The sequence below is a fragment of the Grammomys surdaster genome, unplaced genomic scaffold (assembly GCF_004785775.1).
Source record: "Grammomys surdaster isolate TR1022 unplaced genomic scaffold, NIH_TR_1.0 126178, whole genome shotgun sequence".
Taxonomy (NCBI): Eukaryota; Metazoa; Chordata; class Mammalia; order Rodentia; family Muridae; genus Grammomys; species Grammomys surdaster.
In genome coordinates this window covers 8,686,947-8,701,371 of record NW_021620984.1, presented here as the reverse complement: position 1 = coordinate 8,701,371, position 14,425 = coordinate 8,686,947, and the positions used below count along the sequence as shown (strand labels likewise).

The 14,425-nt window shown below is 41.2% G+C and overlaps 1 protein-coding gene across 11 annotated transcripts in view; it reads left to right on the top strand.

The window, feature by feature from the left end:
- Sorbs2 (sorbin and SH3 domain containing 2) overlaps positions 1–14,425 on the top strand; it is a 308,074-nt gene that overhangs the window by 244,235 nt on the left and 49,414 nt on the right. For 7 of the 11 annotated variants that reach the window (XM_028757677.1, XM_028757680.1, XM_028757681.1 and 4 more), the window contains 4 exons: positions 5,434–5,500; positions 6,213–6,257; positions 8,179–8,353; positions 11,619–11,733. In XM_028757677.1, coding sequence (XP_028613510.1) covers positions 5,434–5,500; positions 6,213–6,257; positions 8,179–8,353; positions 11,619–11,733 — 402 coding nt within the window. Of the gene's footprint in view, positions 1–306; positions 331–5,433; positions 5,501–6,212; positions 6,258–8,178; positions 8,354–11,618; positions 11,734–14,425 lie in introns of those variants that run through there. The other 4 variants (XM_028757683.1, XM_028757686.1, XM_028757685.1 and 1 more) reach the window with 2 other exon arrangements.

Here is a 14,425-nt window from a genome sequence, read left to right as displayed (position 1 = left end):
GAGAGAGAGAGAGAGAGAGAGAGAGAGAGAGAGAGAATATATTTGTGCTTCCCTCCCAGCTGAGCCTGCTGAGAGCTCTCTGTACGATAAGTGAAAGTAGAAAGTGTTGAGGGCATTTTTTTTTTTAGTCTTTCAACTCTGCCAAAGCGTTACTCAGTGTGCCGCCGCCGGGGCAGCCCTTTCTGGGGCAGCCCTTTCTGGCAACGCTGCTCACAGAAGCAGAGGCTAGGCAGGCAGCTGTGTGCTGACCAAGTCCACTGCAAGAGGAGGTCTGTGGTAGCAGAGAAGGAAGACCGGGAAGCCAGGATGAGAGCCACAGCGTCTTTGCAGGTGAAGGTGGGGCTGGGGATTGAGAGGAGGAAGCTCCTACTGCAAAGAGGTTGCCTCTGCACCCACATAAAGGGCTGAGGTGCTGCCAAGAGCTGGTTTCCCGTGAATGGAAATGCAGGGGACCAGAGACAGTGAGGAACCTAGGAAAAGGATGGGCAGGGTATCAGGCCAGAAGCAGTGGTGACACAGGAAACATTTTGAAAAAGTTGAAGAAGTATGAGAGTTTCTTTCTGTCTTTGAGTTTGCAGTGATTATGTTTTATATACAGACATGAGTCCAGAATTGATTATTCTTGGCATCAATATTGTAGTTGAAGCCAAAAAAAGTATATTCATGTAGCATGAGCCTGGGATTTAGACCTCTCAGATTGTTAAGACTGTTGAATGTAACTAATTATAAAGCTCAAAAATTTTGTGTTGGAATCATGATGGTCATATTTAAGTGACAGAAAAATCCCAGGGCTTATGACTAATACACTCCGTTTTATGACAGTTGTATGTATCTAATGACAGTGTTTTGACATTTGTTTTCCCTTCAGAATTTCTAACTTGAAATGGCTAAATTTGAATTTCCCATGATAATGAAGGCATAGTGACTCAGACAGGAACGGTGTCATGGATTTTGCCTGTTAACCCTTGAGACACGGTACACACGTTGCCTAAGAGATCATTGCTTTCTGTGCAGTTACAGTCTGAAACCTAGGAGTGAGTTTTTTTTTAAGTTAGTAAAGGATATATTAAAAATAATCACACTAATGTGACCCGTTCTTTCTAATGTACAGATTTTTAATTTCTAAAGTTTTGCTTGAAAATTGTTGCTTTGTTGTGCTTTAAAGGAAAAATCCAAGATGTTGGAAGTGATTGATAAAGCAATTAATAAAAGTAACATTAAATTTATATTATCTGCTGCCAAATGATAAGCAACCACACACATCCTCTAAGAGTGTGATGATAATTTTCCTTATAGAAAACTGAAGGTGAATTATTAGCCACTGCAGAAGTTCCTTACAAGGAGCCCTCTTTTTTTTTTTTCTGTATAACTTGCTCAGGCCTTTAAAACTATACAAAGACAGGAGAGATCCTGTTCATGTTTACTGCTTTGTACCCTTATGAATTCCACATCCAAGGATAGACCTGTATTTATAAATGCCTGCCATCCCTGGGCCAAGAATGTCCAAGATTATTTTCTTCCCTCATTCGTGTAGAAAGTAAGGATTATCAGACTCAGGTTGCCTCCACTTCCTGCTCGGTGTGTACGTTAAAAGCAGTGCTGTCTCACTGAGCCGTGTCAGGGAATCCTCTCAGATAACTAATGAATACCATGGTAACAGGATATTGTGAAGTGGTCCAGAGACTGCTGAAAACAAGCACCGAACACTCTCTACTTTTGAGCTCTCATGATGGAGGGAGACAGCTTTTCAGGGTGACCCTTCTCCTGTGACCTGAGATGTCTGTCAGCCTTTTCCTGCCATATCCTTAAAACAGAAACAAAAATTCTCTAGGGCTGAGAGCCCGTGAGACCGTGAAAGAAACCCTGCTAGCTAAGTGACGCACAAGATTTCTTTCTTTCTGGTTCAAATATAATACTTGTTTGGCTATTTTAGAGCTAGCAGGGGGGAGTAGGATAGGATTCTTACTGTCGTATGTGAAGAAAACATACCTGGGTTTTTTTTTTAAGTGTCTGCATGTTAAATAAATGTATAGTGTCGATGTTTCATAACTAGAAGATGAAAGTTGGAGCCCCTTCCAATAGGGCCATGAGTGACAGACAGCTGTATGGTAGAGTCCCAGAGGTTAAATAGTCCACACAAAAGTGCTTTTTGAAGGCACATCTGAAAATAAATTTCCCAAGTGGGGACTTCTTCATTCATCATCTCAATGTGAGACATATCATGCTCCAAAATGACATTGCCAAAAGGAACAAAAGTGTTCACACCACTTCTTCTAGAAAGAGACACCGAATCTGCACATCTCAGCTTTACCAGCCTCAGAGTGTCTCTGTCAGCTGGCTGGCCATCTCCTGGCTTCTTTGTGCTCACCATATAAAGCTAGCAGGTGGCGTAACTGTGAGATCCTGCCTGATATAGGCCCTCTGGCGAGTGTAGACAACAGTGCCGTCTGTCACAATGCATTGCCATACACGGCGATGTATTTCCTTATTCGGCACCCTTGTCCCCATTGGCTGTGTCCAGGTACAGTGAGAAACTATTTTTGTACGCAGTTGTACGTTGCTTCTCTATGGTTGCTCTTGTAACATAAAAGTATAAAAAGAAGTAAAGCTCAATGAAAAAGAAACCTGCCTTTTAGAAAAACAAATGTCTACTAAAGATACGTGTTCAAGTATTGTGTGTGTGTGTGTGTGTGTGTGTGTATTGGTGTGTGTGCATGTATGTGGACACGTGCACATGTGTGGCTGGATGTGCATGGAGAGGTTAGAGGTTGAACCTGAGCATCCTCCTCATTTGCTGTCTGGGCTTTCTCACCAAACCCAGAGCTGCCTCTGCCTCCTCAGTCCTGGGATTGTAGGAGCCCACTACCATGCCTAGCTTTCTACACAGGTACTAGAAACAGGAATTTGGGTTCTCCTACTTAAATGGCAGGCACCTTCCTGATGTAAGTCCTCTCACCAGCCCCCACCATGCCCCAGTATTGTGCTTGAACCAGGGAACAGCAGATTCCTGCTTCTTTGATGGGTTGCCCCGCCCCCCTTATCCCCCCCCCCACACACACCAGTCTCCATAATTTGGCCATTTGTTTGATTACTGATGCTCTCAAGCTCCCACTGTAGGAAAAGCCTACAATGCCTATGTGACTCTGAACAGAACTGATGTTCTCTGGTAACTGTCAGAATTGTCAGGACTTTCAGAAGTCAAAATAAATTTAAATCCTGCCTAATAGTTTCTGAGAGAGAAAAAAAAATGCAGTGACCACACATACAAGAGAAAAATCAGAATATAAAATATCAAACAGTTTCTGCTCTCGAAAGTATAAGTCCTAACCAATGTTTTAAATCAGGGCAATGACCTTGGAAAATCTGACGCTTTCGGTCACCTGTACACAGACTAGTTAACTTCTGGTTCAATCTCTGATATAATTGAAATGAGGATCTTGCAGAGCAAATTGCTGCACTACAGTTCTAAAAAGGAATGTGTGTTTTCCCAGACTATAACAGAGTTGCTTCCAATAAGCTAGGTTCACTCAGTATTTCACTCCACAGATGTCGGAATTCCCCTGCTGGTTTTATATTTTGAGATTTGTTATACTGGAAGGACTATCCTAAGCCCCTTAACATATATTGTAAGAGAATAAGGCAGAGAGTGAAAGAAGAGGCTATCCGGTATCTGCCTCTGGTTTCTACATGCTCATGTAGTATACACACCTGTGGTATACATGTGCATATACCTCCACACATGCACCCCAAAAAATAAAACAGATACATAACATTCTCAGATTCCTATTTCTAGAAATAATTAAACGGTAACTAAAGGCTTGAAGATCTGAACATTGTTTAACGATTGGACATTCTTTTCCTATTTGTGCTATAACCTGCTGCTTCTGTCATACCTGAACCCTGGCATGTGTGAGGGGTGGTAACTATCAGAGAATTTATAATTTAACAAGACAAAAGCTGTATGCACTCCAGTGTCTTATTTAAGAAGTTCTGAAGGCCTAGGTGCACTTTGATATATTCTCTATGACTTCGAATTGCCTGATACACTCAGTATTTTAGCCACTTAAACCAGTAAATGTTAACTTTGTCTTTTTTGAAGCTGATCTGAATATCTATCCCTTGGGTCAAAAATATCCCCTAGTTCAATTTTTCAATGTTTTCATGGAACTCTCAATATTTAAGAATAACAATAAGGCTGAGGAAGTGGATGTATTAGGTGCTTGCTGGGCAAACGTGACTGAGGATCTGAGTTCCATGCACAGCACTCTCAGAAAAAGCTAGGCATGGTGGCGCTCACCTGTAAACCCAGAACTGGAGGCAGAACTGGAAGCAGGGGGATCCCTGGGGCTGACTAGCCTCATTGATAAAGCCTGGGTCCCAGAGAGAGACCCCATCAAAAAACAGGGTCTCTTTAGAGGAACAACACCTGAGATCACCCTATGTCACACACACACACACACACACACACAAACACACACACACATACATGGACACGCACACAAATAAGCTGAGCTAGTGTTGAGTCCCTGTAATTCCAGCACATCAAAGACTAGGTGCATGGATCATGAGTTAAAGACTAGTTCAAAATACATGACAAAGCCCTGCTTCAGACACATAGACTTCATCATCATCATCATCATCATCACCATCATCATCGTAATAGAAGGAGCTAATTTTAATCAAATACTATCTAGTACTAGGCACAGCTGATTTGAATAAATAAAACCATAATACAAAATGTTTCAATTCAGTAAATATGGGATAGTCTATTCACAAACTGCACAAGTAATGGGGTAAATTGCTGAAATTGACATCAAGTCATAGCAGGAAGGCAAACCTGACATTAGAAATACTGAATATTAGCAATGAAGACTTTGTCTGGGAGTGTTCACTAGAGTTTTAGTAGAAGAGTTATATCCCCACACATAGACATCAGCATAGCAGAGGATCTGAGGACAGGTCAGACCCACGAGGTTCAAGCCTCTCATAAAGGTTTCACAGAGAAAAGGCCATCCCATGCCACGCAGCTGGTGAGTACCCATGGGCTGGCAGTTGGGTTGTCTCAGATTACTATAGCTGGGGAAGTGGGAAAGATTCGAACCTTTGGCAATGTGTGTCCGCCTTTTAGAATGTGCCATCTAAAGCCCCTGATTACTTAGAATGTTAGGTAAACCACTGTGGGGACACTGAGAATTATAGATTCACAGTCACAGTAAGATGTCTGCCATTTATTTTATAGCAGCTGTGAAGAGGAGGGGATGGGGAGAGACAGACAGAGACAGAGAGAAAGAGAGAGAGAGAGAGAGAGAGAGAGAGAGAGAGAGAGAGAGAGAGAGAGAGAGAGAGAGATTGCAGCAAGTAGGCACAGCCAGAGTAGCCCTTTGCCTAAACCTAACAGGAAGAGTTTATAATCTCAGCTGTTCTCTTTAACAGACGGTTGACCGGCCGAAAGACTGGTACAAGACAATGTTTAAGCAAATCCACATGGTACACAAGCCGGGTATGTATGTTCTTCTGTTGTTTGTTTGTTTTTTTTATCAAGTCTTTATGTATTGAAGGCTGTATGCTCAACCTTTGTATAGATAGACTTTCTCCACACAAAACTTCAAGCCCGAGGTGCACTTAGTGGCCTATTCTTTTCAGCATCCCTCCTGTTCTTACTCTCCCTCCTACGTTACAGATCTGTGCCTCTGCCTTAACCACGAGCTGTCAAGAAGCCTCCTAAGAGGTGACCTTGGAGCTTGCCAGGTGTCCTAGTCTTAGCTCGCTACTACACTCGGGTATTGTCCGTTTCTACAACCCGCTGCTGCTCCCTCTCCCCCTCTGTCTGTTTCTTACCACAAGAGTGAGTGTAGGTGGATCCAGCTTCTCCTGATCCCACTCAGTACACTTGACAAGTTACCTTAAAAGCACTTAATAAAAGATCACAGTGCAGAGGACACAAGAAGCTGCCTGGGGAAGTAAGGACAGGAGACCAGCTTTGCATGTGTGACCAGGGTAGCAAGGTACACTACCTTATAGACAAGCTCGCTCTGCCCAGAGGACACGATATTTGGAACTGCCAAGTGCTGTTATGTGTTAGAAAAAAAAAATGCTTCTTTTTTTTTTTTTTTTTTTTTTGCTAGTATGTTTCTGTCATTTCTCTGATCTTCTGCTGTCTTGGTAACAAGGCAGCAGCATCTGGATTACCATGTTTATGCTTCATTTTCTAGATGAGGACACAGACATGTATAATACTCCTTACACATACAACGCAGGTAGGATGGCTTTCCTCGCTTGCTTGTGATGACCAGTCACACTCCACTGTTGGGAAGAGCCTTGGTCCCTTGTCTTGCCAATCAGACCTCATGTTGTCCATTCCTGGGATGAGAGAGAATTCTCTACTCCTTTTCTCAGAGCATGCCTAACAAAAGATTGATCCTTTCTCCTGGAATTGGGAACTAACACCATTCTGTGTCATTCATTCCTCCACTGTTGGTTATTCTCAACTTCAGGAATGTTTAGCCACAGCGTGAAGGGTCAGGGTGAGAGAACAGACTAGGACCTCAGTTACACAACAAAATAAAGATCTTTTTATCAGCAGAAAGAGTGATTACGATTGCATAAGGCTTCTCAGATATTATTCCCCCAAACAAGTAAATCCAAGTGTCTTACGATCATGTCCAGGATCTGGCTCCAGAAGGGAGCCATTCATTGACAGACGTGAGAGCCTCCCTCTCGGCTGGGCCATGTCTCTGATTCAGAGTTGCCAGTGCTTACAAAGGAAGGACTTTGCCTTTGCCATTTCCATTTGGACTTGAATGTGCTGGTTTCTTGTGGAGTGGTCTTCATGCTCGTGTGACAGACCCCTAAAACATGCCCCTTCCCATCAGTTTTCAAGACTATCACATCAAGAGATTCTACCCAGCCTTAGCCTAGGCTCAGGGTTGTATCCCCATGTAGGGTCCTTTTTACCACCCTAAGAGAAATCTCCATGAGACTTCCCCTCTCTAAAACCCAATGGCCAGCAACCAGCCCTTTAACTGGGTGATTTTGCTTCTCAACTCCAAAGATAAATGGGGGGGGGGATAAAAATAAATAAATAAATAAACATCAAGCTCTTGACCTCTGGGTTAGACCCTATATCCCCATATTATTTCAGGAAGTCCATAAAGTAAAGATTCCCTTCCTGGCCCTGGTCCTTCAAACTCACCTCATTGAGTTACCTTACAAGCTGAAGTCTGTGGAACTTAAGAAACACTTAAGAATAAACAGGTGTTGTCCAATGTCCCATCCCACGGAAAGACACATACATAGAGAAGCAGTTACACACAGATAGACTTAGCCCAAGATTTAGATGATGAGAAACTAAGAATTTTTATATACTTTCAAATATTGAAATCAGTGTGTCTCCCTGGTAATTAATAAGCTGAAGTTCGGTTTTGTTATCCTGTAAAGTCTGGGGAATTTTACCCTTCAGTCCATCAACAAAACACCTATAACCCCCACTACTTTCTACTAACCCACGGCTCTGTGTCCTGCATAATCTTCTGCTGTCCTCTACTGCCCATCAAAGCTAATCCTTCAGGTCTATAATGCATTGTCTGTCTCACCCATCCACTTCTAGCATCCTCCAATTCTTACAATGCCTTTCTCCCTTGGATTTTATTAACTGTCACCAACTCTTTCCAATCACCCACTTTTTGTAGCAGCTTTTTGAGGAGGATTCACGCTCCCATGTCCCCTGCGGGAGCAGCGCCTCGTGCATACAAGCATGTTCAATAATTGTTGGGATGCGATTAGCATATCAACTGTCACATGTCAGTATTAGGAAATATTAGCTGACATTTTAATCTTCCTCTGTACATTTACCTAAGGTGTTAGTTTCTGTAAATGAGAGGAAACCTTGCTGAGTACCTGTAAGTCTATTTTTACTAAACAGCCTGAATTTTCATTAATTCTGCAATGGCTGATGATTGACTATAATCAATACTTACGTGCAGGACAAATTGATGCCTAATTAATAAGTGATAATTCATAATGTTGATAAATTAATAAACAATGTACTACCTAATATACATATTAAAATATGTTCATTGGTAATTTTTGCAACACCACTGATGATTTTGCAGAGCCCAACTGCTAAATGCACTTTTTAAGTTACTTGTCTGTTTTGCTGGTTTTTCTTTTTCATGGTAGGTCTATACAACTCACCCTACAGTGCTCAGTCACACCCTGCCGCGAAGACTCAGACCTACAGACCTCTTTCCAAAAGCCACTCAGACAATGGCACCGATGCTTTTAAGGAGGCACCCTCCCCAGTGCTTCCCCCACACGTTCCGCCACGACCAAGAGATCAGTCTTCGACACTAAAGTAAGGCTCCTTCTCCAAAAATGGCTTCTCTCAGGATAAAAATCAAACCACAGTGGTATTCAGTGAGGCAACAGTCCAGCATTGTGGAGTGAAATATGCATGGACTTATCAGTCTGTTTTGAGCATCACTACAAAGATGATGCTGAATACTTTCAGGGAAGTCTGGGTCTCACTAGCATAATGCTCTAAATTAAACTTGATGAATCAAGGACTGTCATGGTTTGTATATGCCTGTCCCAGGGAGTGGCACTATTAGGAGGTGTGGCCTTGTTGGGGTAGGTGTGTCACTGTTAGCCTGGGCTTTAAGATCCTCATCCTAGCGGCCTGGAAGTCAGTCTTCCACTAGCAGCCTTCAGATGAAGATTTAGAACTCTCAGCTCTGCCTGCACCATGCCTGCCTGGATACTGCCATGTTCCCATTTTGATGATAATGGACTGACTGAACATCTGAACCTGTAAGCCAGCCCCAATTAAATGCTGTCCTTTATGAGACTTGCCTTGGTCACGGTATCTGTTCACAGCAGTAAAACCCTAACTAAGACAGGAATATAACGTTTATTTTTTGTTTAGTAAGCTCATAAAAGAAATAAAGAAGCCACAGATGTAGTTTATAAGTAGAGCATTTATCTGAGTACTGCAAATGACAACAAAATATGTACACACATGCACGCCCACACACATAAGCATGCACGTGCATGCGCACACATACAAAATACATTATATCCACAGGCCTTGGATATGAGACTCAGTGGTAATGGCTTGCTCCACACACTCTAGACTCTGAGTCCAATTCCTGAGCTGAAGGGGGCTAGAGTAAGGCGCATCACTGTATAATCTCAGTCTTCATAAAGCTAGGGCAAGCTTGTTCCAAGCCACTGAGCTACATAGTAACTTCCAAGCCAGAACTGGCTACACAGTAACATTCTGTCTCAAACCAAATACATAGAAAGATTAAGTAATTGAAAACAATTGCACAGATTCCCTCTGCTGCCCCACATTAGAAAGAGACTAAGCAGTTAATTTTTTTGTTTTCATGGGTTTGAAAGTTCAGGTCTTTTAAGATGCCTTTTAGAAACCAAAAGAAATTATTCTTAAATTGTAAATAAGGCATTATTTAACACGTGTCTGTGACTCATTTTCGCCTGTTATTTTAGCTGACTCTCATTTTCATTTCTCCACTGAAATATTTTTAAGTAAGCTATTCACACTCAAGTACAATTTTTATGAACACTTTTCAATTGTGTTATTTTAGCAGGACTGTGTCTAATATTTCTAATTATTTGTAATCTTTACTAAAAGCTGATCTTAATGCAAGCGCAGGGCTAAGCACTTTCATTGTATTACATTGTTGTATTCTGATAACAACCCAGTGGGACATGTTCTACATTACGGAAGAAGAAATTGGTTAGAAAATTACAATAACTTGCTCTATTTATATGGATAGAGTGTCTAAGCCAGGACTCAACCTTGACTTCTCCTAAGTCCAGAGCCTACGCTACCTCTATTGGTAATTAATAAATAGCAATAGAAAAGATGTTTATTAATGACTTTAATATTACTGGTTTTTAAGTATTTTCTATCATATATGGTCTTAGTTACCATACTGTTGCCATGAAGAAATACCATAACCAAAGCAACTCTTAAAAGGAAGCATTTAATTAAGGGTCCATTACAGTTTTAGAGGCAAGCAGACAGGCAAGATCCTGGGGCAGTAGCCAAGAGTTTTACATCCTAGTCTGAAGGCAGTAGGCAGAGAGACAGACATTGGGCTTGGCATGGGGTTTTGAAACCTCAAATCAGTAACACACCTCTTCCAATAAGGTCACACCTCCTAATCCTTCCCAAATAGTTCAACTAACTGGGAACCCAGCATTCAAACATATGAGCCTACAGGAGCCATTTTCACACAAACCAACAAACACACCTCATAAAAAATATACTCAACACCACTAAAATTTTATCATTAGGAATCATCATGTAATACATAACAAAAATAAACACTACTTGTCAAGGAATTTTCATCTTAATTCCTCTTTCCTCATGACAAATTGTGGAGAAGTACGAAGGAATGTCTTTAAGCTGAGAAATAATTATCACTGCACATTTTTTATTGTCTCCATAATTCAGACAGGACGGTTTCACACAGGTGGGAAAACCAAAGCATGAAGATGTCCAGGCTCTGCTGATGGAGCTTGCTGATGGAGCTTGCTGATTCTCTACACACCTAGGGCTTGCTTCTGCTTTTCTCTTAGAGCATTTCTGTGCCTAGCATTCCATGGAGAAAGAATATCATTCCTCTCCATGGAATCAGAATTTCCAAACTCAGAAGACAGAAGCTCCTTTCTCTCAAATATAAATAAAATAAATAAATACATATTGAATAATTCTTCCACTTCTCTGAGTTTTCTAATTTGGTTCTGGCTTCCTGGAAAAATTTGGTGTTCTGAGTCCTCCTGTGAAAATGTACTTGCCAAGAGTCCTAGACAGACGCTCTCATGGTATCAAGGCAAGGAAAAGATCAGATTCCCACGGGGGAGTATTTCAAGGCTCACACCAAGAGGTCTCCCACTCCACTTTGTTTATCCCTGTGCATGTTAGCCCAAGTGAAGCAGTTGTACTTCTCACACATGTACTCCAATGCTAGTCACAAGAAATATGGCCAAACATGCTATGTGCATTATTTCTTATCATTCTGGACCAAGGAAGTCAGATCACCAGGTGGTTAAACTGACAAAGCTTCACAGAGCACACTGCCACTTTAAACTCAGACATACATATCATTAGGGACCCAGGGGTCTAGCAACAAGTCACTCACTATTCATGTGTCTCCAAACCTCGTTTGTGAGTTTTTCCAGCCATAGTCACGCTTGCAAAAGTAGAGTAAAGGTGAACTATTAGGGATAGTTTACTATAAGTCATTTATATAAAGTTAAACATATATAGTAATTTCATACATTTTTATCCAGAGAGATGTTGTGTGAGGGTTTTGTTGTTTCTATTGTTATTGGTTTGTTCTGTGTTAATCTCTCAGGGCTCAGCGGGAAAACTGCTTGGTGATTAAGCCTGAAGATCTGAGCTGGAACCCCAGAACCTCTGGTGGAAGGAAAGCATTGATTTCCAAAAGTTTTTCTCCTGCATGCACACAAGCATACACATATACACACAGACACACTAAACCATTAAATTTCTAGTCAAATTAACTTTGGGAAATTGACCATGGTAAGATCTCACAGGGCTTTCAGTGTGGGTTGCTGTTCATTTACAGGCATGACTGGGACCCTCCAGACAGAAAGGTGGACACCAGAAAATTTCGATCGGAGCCAAGGAGTATTTTTGAATATGAGCCTGGGAAGTCATCCATTCTGCAGCACGAAAGACCCGTAAGCACTTGTCATTGATCCAAAATCCAGCTGGCTAGGCCACAGGGGTCCCCAAGCAAACCTGAATCTCATCCCATTTTATTTATTTGACACTGTCGAGAAATTGTGTTTATTTTTAGTCATGATTTGTATATCTTGCCTCTGAATTGAAAGAGGTACTTTAGTAGCATATATATATATATATATATATATATATCTATATATATATATATGTATATATATATATATATACATATATATATATATATATATATGTACAAATACAAGTCTCATTGGCTGAGCCTAATTACAGAACTCATACACGAAATCCTTAATTGCTATTCTGTCTTCCCAGTGAGAAAACTCATGACTCCATATCCCTGATGTACAGGCAGATGAATCCCTTGACTCCTATGTTGGTTTCCTACTATTCAGCTCACTGAAGAAGCAATTTTCCCCCAACACACTTCCTCTAACAAGTTGTTTGATTGGTTTTTATTAAATCCCTCTCAGGTTACCAAGCCTCAAGCTTCCTGATTGGTTACCACTTTAATGGATCAAGATTGTATTGTTCTTTATAGTCCTTTTGGCTTATCTTAGTGACTAACTAAACAGGGTGTGGGCTTGGAAAAGGCCACTTGCCTCTGTTACGCTAACAGTGCTTCTTCCTTGGCCCTCATCCTTATTTGCCTCCCTTGTTTCTTTCTCAGAGATCAGTATCCTCAAGACCTCTTTAAAACTCTGCAGTTCCTATGTATGTCCAAACTCGATTCCAGATAAAACGTGTTGGTGTTTTCTCTGTGAGCTCTTCCGGCTCACACACGAGCATCACACTAGTACAGAGACTGCAAGGTCGGCCCTGAGATTTAGTTGGACAGCCTTGACCATGAGTAGTCTTGATTTAGAGTTGGAAACCCTGTGTTTTGTGGCTGTGTTCTTGAGTATGTTCAAAGATCTTCCAATCACGCAGTTCAACTGCCTTTCTTCAGAGAATCCAAATTTCTTTGCATGGTAAGTTTGCAACAGAAGAGACTGAAAATGAGGGGAACACTACTGATTCCAGGCTCTGGGTTCTAACCCATTTCCTAAATTGTCTGTTTAAATATCAAATAAGTGAGATTGCCAAAGCAAAATTCAATGGAATACAATATGACTCCTGAAAAAAAATGTGTTATATTAAATTATAGTAGAAATCTAATGATTTGTGAGGCTCTTGGGATTATGGTATGACTAAAGACAAGAAACCTCTTAAATGGCCAAATAGAAGCACATCTAAAGAATTCCCCTTGTTAGAGATCATTTATGGAGTCCCCTCATTGTGGTTGATATTTTCACAAGCCTTTGGGTGCAAGCTTTGAAGGCTCTGTTTTAAATGACTCATTACAATGATAGTAATAACAGCAGATATATCTACTACATGCTAGGCTCTATAACTAGTAATAATTTCTCTATCTTATGGAGCCTTCCCAGCAAGCCTATAATGCAGATGCACAAACTTCCTACTTTACAGATGAAGAAAATGAAGCAGCATCCACCAAAGGCCACATGGACACGTAGCTAGCATGTGCTCCAACCAGCTGAGCCAAGGCAAATGTTTGCTTGGTGTACTTCGCAGGAAGCCTTTAGTTACTAGTACTCACCATAATTTATTTGGTTGTTTTCATGTATAGTATAATTAGTGGCTAACCTATCATAAGTTCATGTTACTTACTTTACCAGAGAGCTGGGTTCAGGGTAACTATAATACAAGACGAGTGTTCTTGACTGGTCTCAGAAAATAGGGAGGTCAGAAGCCATGGGCGTGGGCATAGATTCTGCTATGGATAAACCTCTTTAGCCACAGGAAAAGATGAATGGGAGGAACTAGTAACAGGAAGGAAATGAGAACACACAGCGCACATTTTTATCCCTCCTAAGCCATTCTGTTGGGAGCCAGAGTTATGGCAAATGATATAAGAGAGTCAATGATATAATTTTGACCAAGCCTGGTTAAATCATTGTTATTTTAGAGTGAGACTATTACCTTTTTAAAAAAATCAATCCTGAATTTATCCCACTTTGAATCGGAACAAAAAACACAAACAAACAAACCAAAGAGCTACTTGGGCAAGGATATCTGAGCCCAGCTATGTGTCTTAAAGACTCAGACTATAGGAGAGACGGCAGGTTTGCTAACTGAGAGGACATACCAGCACATGAATCTCAAGGCCCTATGACTGCATCTTCTGAGTTTTTACTCAGGTATTTTGAGAGCATCCCTTTGTTCTCTTTGGTTCAAATTTTTGAAAATTGTAGACAACCCCTAGGCAATCCTATGCTGTTCTCCTCGATTTCCAGCAACCCTGTCAGCTTCACTATATTCTTGGATTCCCCTTACTCTCTATGAACTTAGCATTGCTACCACAAGGAGAAATGTCATGATCCTTCCGGTCCTCAATTGCTCTTTGTCTGGGTTGATGTAGCCCACATTCACTTCCCTGATTAGCTAATCCAATCACCAGTTGTCTTAAAAGCCTGCCACTCCTACATTTTCTCCTGACTTTTCCTTGTCCCTGGAGCAGAACCTAACTCCCTGGATATAATTTATAAAAACTAAAAAACAACAACAAATAAAACCTACCCAAATCCTGTGATTTCACCCTCCCCTGCCAGCTACACAAAGGGCTTCAGACCTTCAGTCTTCTGGGGAATCACTCCACAAGACCCCTCCTTC